General features: G+C 31.6%; 1 protein-coding gene across 1 annotated transcript; it reads right to left on the reverse strand.

The window, feature by feature from the left end:
- Window positions 1-1972: 1972 nt before the first annotated feature.
- LOC131857274 (methyl jasmonate esterase 1-like) lies at window positions 1973-3314 on the reverse strand. Its single transcript, XM_059209532.1, has 4 exons — window positions 3075-3314; window positions 2583-2723; window positions 2359-2490; window positions 1973-2266 (listed from the first exon to the last, which is right to left on the reverse strand). Exons 1-4 carry the CDS (start codon window positions 3312-3314, stop codon window positions 1973-1975), a joined length of 807 nt encoding a protein of 268 aa, XP_059065515.1.
- Window positions 3315-3987: the final 673 nt, after the last annotated feature.

Raw genomic sequence — 3987 nt, forward strand, 5'->3', positions numbered from 1 at the left:
CATGTTCCCTTGGATAATGACATTATCCAATGATGTCATCTCTTGAGGTTACCCCTAATGCTTACTTAGCATCTAATGCTTTCTTAGCATCTTTTCAAGCCATCTCAAGGTGACATTTGTCAACTTGGTATTGGATTGAATCCCCCTCATGGACTGATAACTTTCAACCCTAGCCCTTGTTGAGATTGCTCAATCTTGACCATCCATTTCTCAATTTTCTCTATAAATAGAGCTCATTTCTTCAATCAATTAATCCATCCTCTTGTGCATCAAACTTATATTCATTTTGTAGGCTATCAAGGAGCTCAAGTTTTCATCTTCAAGCACTTAAATAATCTTACTTGCATGTTATTTTATCTTTCATTATGTTGATAATATCATGCTAACCCCATTGTCATGCTAGCTTAGTTCATAACATTGTATATCAATTTCATAGCAATATCCATGTTAGTCTAATTTGCACACCATAAGCTTTCAATTTGGAATCAATCTTAGTTTCATATCTTCCATTCCATCTTGCATTTCATCTCTTCATATCATTTGATCATCTAGCTAGGATCTTAGTTGCATTCATTTTGATCCTAGATCATATCATTTAAATCTCTTTCTTTAGGTTGTCATCTTAAAGATCAAGTTCTCTTCCAAGTGAGGGCCACCTTGAATCTTGAATATCCTTGGAGATAGAGGATAATGAGATGATTTTGAGAGTTTTTGATTAACCAATATGTTTGATTGATTTTAATCTCTAATGCAATGTCTCATTAGTGTATTTGTGTTGTTTGTGTCTCTTTTGCAGATACCAAAGTCTAAGCATACAATATTTATGCTCTTTAAATCAAATAACTTGATGCAATATTATTTGTGTGTTGAAAAGTAGGGTTAAACTATGAAAACTATGCATGTAATATGGTGGTTTTATTCATCTAGCTCACATAAATTACTTTAAAATTCCTTCAAAATGTGTATAATATTTGTGACTAACTTAAGTATTGAATGTTATGTCATTTGAATTTCATTAGACCCTTTATAATCAAAGCTAAATCTAAGAGAATAATTACCTATTGAGTTTTACTATTTAATCCATTAAAAATTAATGTTATTTGATATTTTATTTTAAAAATTTAGTAGATTTTAATTAGATTTCAAGTATTTCATTCAAAGATCTTTAAAGATTTGTCTATTAATTTGATATAATGAACTTTGAATGTAAGAATTACTAACTTGGCATTATATCAACATAGGATCCTTGTCAAAGAAATCACATAGACCACCTAGCTACTCCAACATTTAAATAATTAGCACAAAAGGACTTCAAAGTTGATCAATTTTTTTTAGGTGAAGAAGAGTGTTGTTGATTTTACTTGAGTGATTTGTGTCAAAAGAACCATTAACACTAAATTATATGTATCTATAATTCAATTATAAGAATTAGATGAAACAATGGTTATCTTAAATGTTGGTCTTCTATTTATGAAATTTAACATCTAATTTGTATGCCAAATATTATATGACAATTAAATTATATTCAAATATTTGAATGTTAAGTCCCTTTTAAGATTACATCATTTTGGATAGGCAATTATTTGTCAAGTAGTCTTACTACTAGTGGTTGTTCAACTGTATTATATACTTTATGAATCAAATACTAGTATTCTAACAAATTTAGGCTTAAATTCTCTCTCACTATCATCATTTTTCTTTTAATGTTTTAGAAAAGGAATAATATAAATAATTATAATAGATTTATGTTTTCAAGTTGATTTAGCTATAAAACTTTTTGACATTTTATAATATAGCAATATAAAATGAAGATGACATGGATATGGAAATTTCACCTCCGCACTATGAAGAACCATTACAACTTCTTATTAATTATTTTAGACTAGGGACTCCACAAGAACCATTACGTGTTCGTGACAAACTACATTCCTAGAATGCTAGATAGTACAAACTTTACTGAATTCCATCAACATCACATTAGAATATGATGCTTGACTTTCACACACACATTAGCAATTTTTATGAGCACCTCAGTCAGTTGAAGAGGCTTGGAGAAGAATACGGCGTGATCAGATCCTTCAATTTCGTACACCATTTTTGGAGGATTCTCTACAATCGTTTTTCTCTGGAACGCCTCCACAAGAAGCTTATCCTCCTTTGACACAACGTATATTCTCCTAACACTTCCATAGTTTTTAGCTGTATACAAAAGAGGTTCATACCATAGAGGAAATTTTTTCACCAGCGATTCCCACAACGTCAGATCCTGCATTCAGAGCCATGTTAATCAATCAATCAATTGAAATTCCAAAATTACCCAATACACTACCGAAGAGTTTCTCTTCTCAAGTGATTTACCCAAGGAGGACTGTTCTGTAATAAAGATTGTCGCGTAAACTGGGTGCCCAACTTGAATGATGTTGCCGGATTCCCTTTCCCATTTGCATAGTAAAATGTGGAGTCTCCAAAGTCTCCAATAAAGGATAAGATCTGTCAAATTATATGCTTTCAGAGAAATGGTATAGTAACTGAAGACTGTTGGTAGTGCATGAATTAGTTGAAAGAGAAAGAATTCATTAAACCTCAGCGATAATATCAGAGAGAGTTGTTCCGCTAAGGGGCATGAAGGCAGTAACAAATACAGCTGCTGCAATTTTATGTGGGAAACGCTCCATGGTAAAACTCAAATTTAAGCCACCAGCACTGTGGCCAACCAATATAACCTGAACAGACATACAGCTTAAAATTAGTCGGCATCCTTGGTATTGATGATCTGAATAATAGATACAGGTTTAAACAATACATACAATCATGTTTATACAGCACGTTCTAAGTTTTGATAATAAATACAATCATGTTTATATAGCACGTTCTAAGTTTTGATTTCTTTAGATGGTTCATTTTAGATTGGCTTTTCCCATAGAATTCACCTATTAAAATGATTTAAAATGAAACCATCCAAAGAGATCAATTAGATTAAGCTCTTCCTCATACAACCCACCCATCTATTAATATGAAAACAAACCACCTTAAAAAAATCAAAATATAGATTAAACTCTTGACGAAATGCATACCTTCTCCGTAGAAGGAAGAGCTGTAAAGAAATCTGTGAGAGGCTGATTGTACTCTTGTAAAGATGAAATGTGATCGGCATCTCTAGGATCGATGCCTGCGCTTGCCATGTCAATGGAAGATACAGTGTGGCCGGATTTGAGAAGAAGATCTGCAACTATATACCAACACCAAGCCCCAAAACATGCTCCATGAACCATCACAAAGTGACACCCCCTTGCCTTAACTACATTTGTTTCCATGCTGTACCTCTTGAACTTCAAGAAATGAAAGGTAGACCAACCTGTTTGTTTTTAGTTTTTGTTGGACAATTATTTTATTTTATTTTTTTTTTTCTTGGGGTAATCGGCATATTCGTTTTGGTCTAAGAGGTGACATCTCTAACAATGCCAACATCCATTCAATAGTATAAATAGAGACAATGAAGAATAATGGTACGTCATCTATCGGTAAGCCTATGTTTCTCTGTTGAGATTTTGATTTTGTATCAGATATGTTACAAGATGGTAACGCAATTTAACTGGTATGCATCGCAGTTATTTGAGTTATCTTGAGTTTTTGACAGCAGTTCTTCTTTATCTTGCATTCTATAATTCTTTATATAATTTTCTTTCAATTATGACATGTAAATTTCTGTAAGTCATCTCTATACAGATTAAAAACGAAATATTTTAATGGGGGGATATCATTTCAATGAATAGATCATATAATTGTAGAACGGGTGTTGTATATTTTCTATTATTTATTTTTCACATGATTTTATGTAATGATTCATTCTGGTTTCAATGTATCAATTTTTTTTGTCTATACAAAAGATTCATTATTGTATTGACAATAGTTGAATCTTTACAATACTTAAATTTTTTATTGTATTGGATTTTTTTTTTCAAAAAAGTTTTTCCAGGTGAAAATATT

This window comes from Cryptomeria japonica, chromosome 1, assembly GCF_030272615.1.
Source record: "Cryptomeria japonica chromosome 1, Sugi_1.0, whole genome shotgun sequence".
Lineage (NCBI taxonomy): Eukaryota > Viridiplantae > Streptophyta > Pinopsida > Cupressales > Cupressaceae > Cryptomeria > Cryptomeria japonica.

What these genes read in the sequence shown, in the direction of transcription:
- LOC131857274 (XM_059209532.1), bottom strand. Translation starts at nt 3,314, where the DNA reads ATGGAAACAAATGTAGTTAAGGCAAGGGGGTGTCACTTTGTGATGGTT. An exon ending in CTCTTCCTTCTACGGAGAAG is followed by an intron (nt 2,724 to 3,074) that starts GTATGCATTTCG and finishes ATGTCTGTTCAG; the next exon opens with GTTATATTGGTTGGCCACAG. An exon ending in TCTCTGATATTATCGCTGAG is followed by an intron (nt 2,491 to 2,582) that starts GTTTAATGAATT and finishes ATAATTTGACAG; the next exon opens with ATCTTATCCTTTATTGGAGA.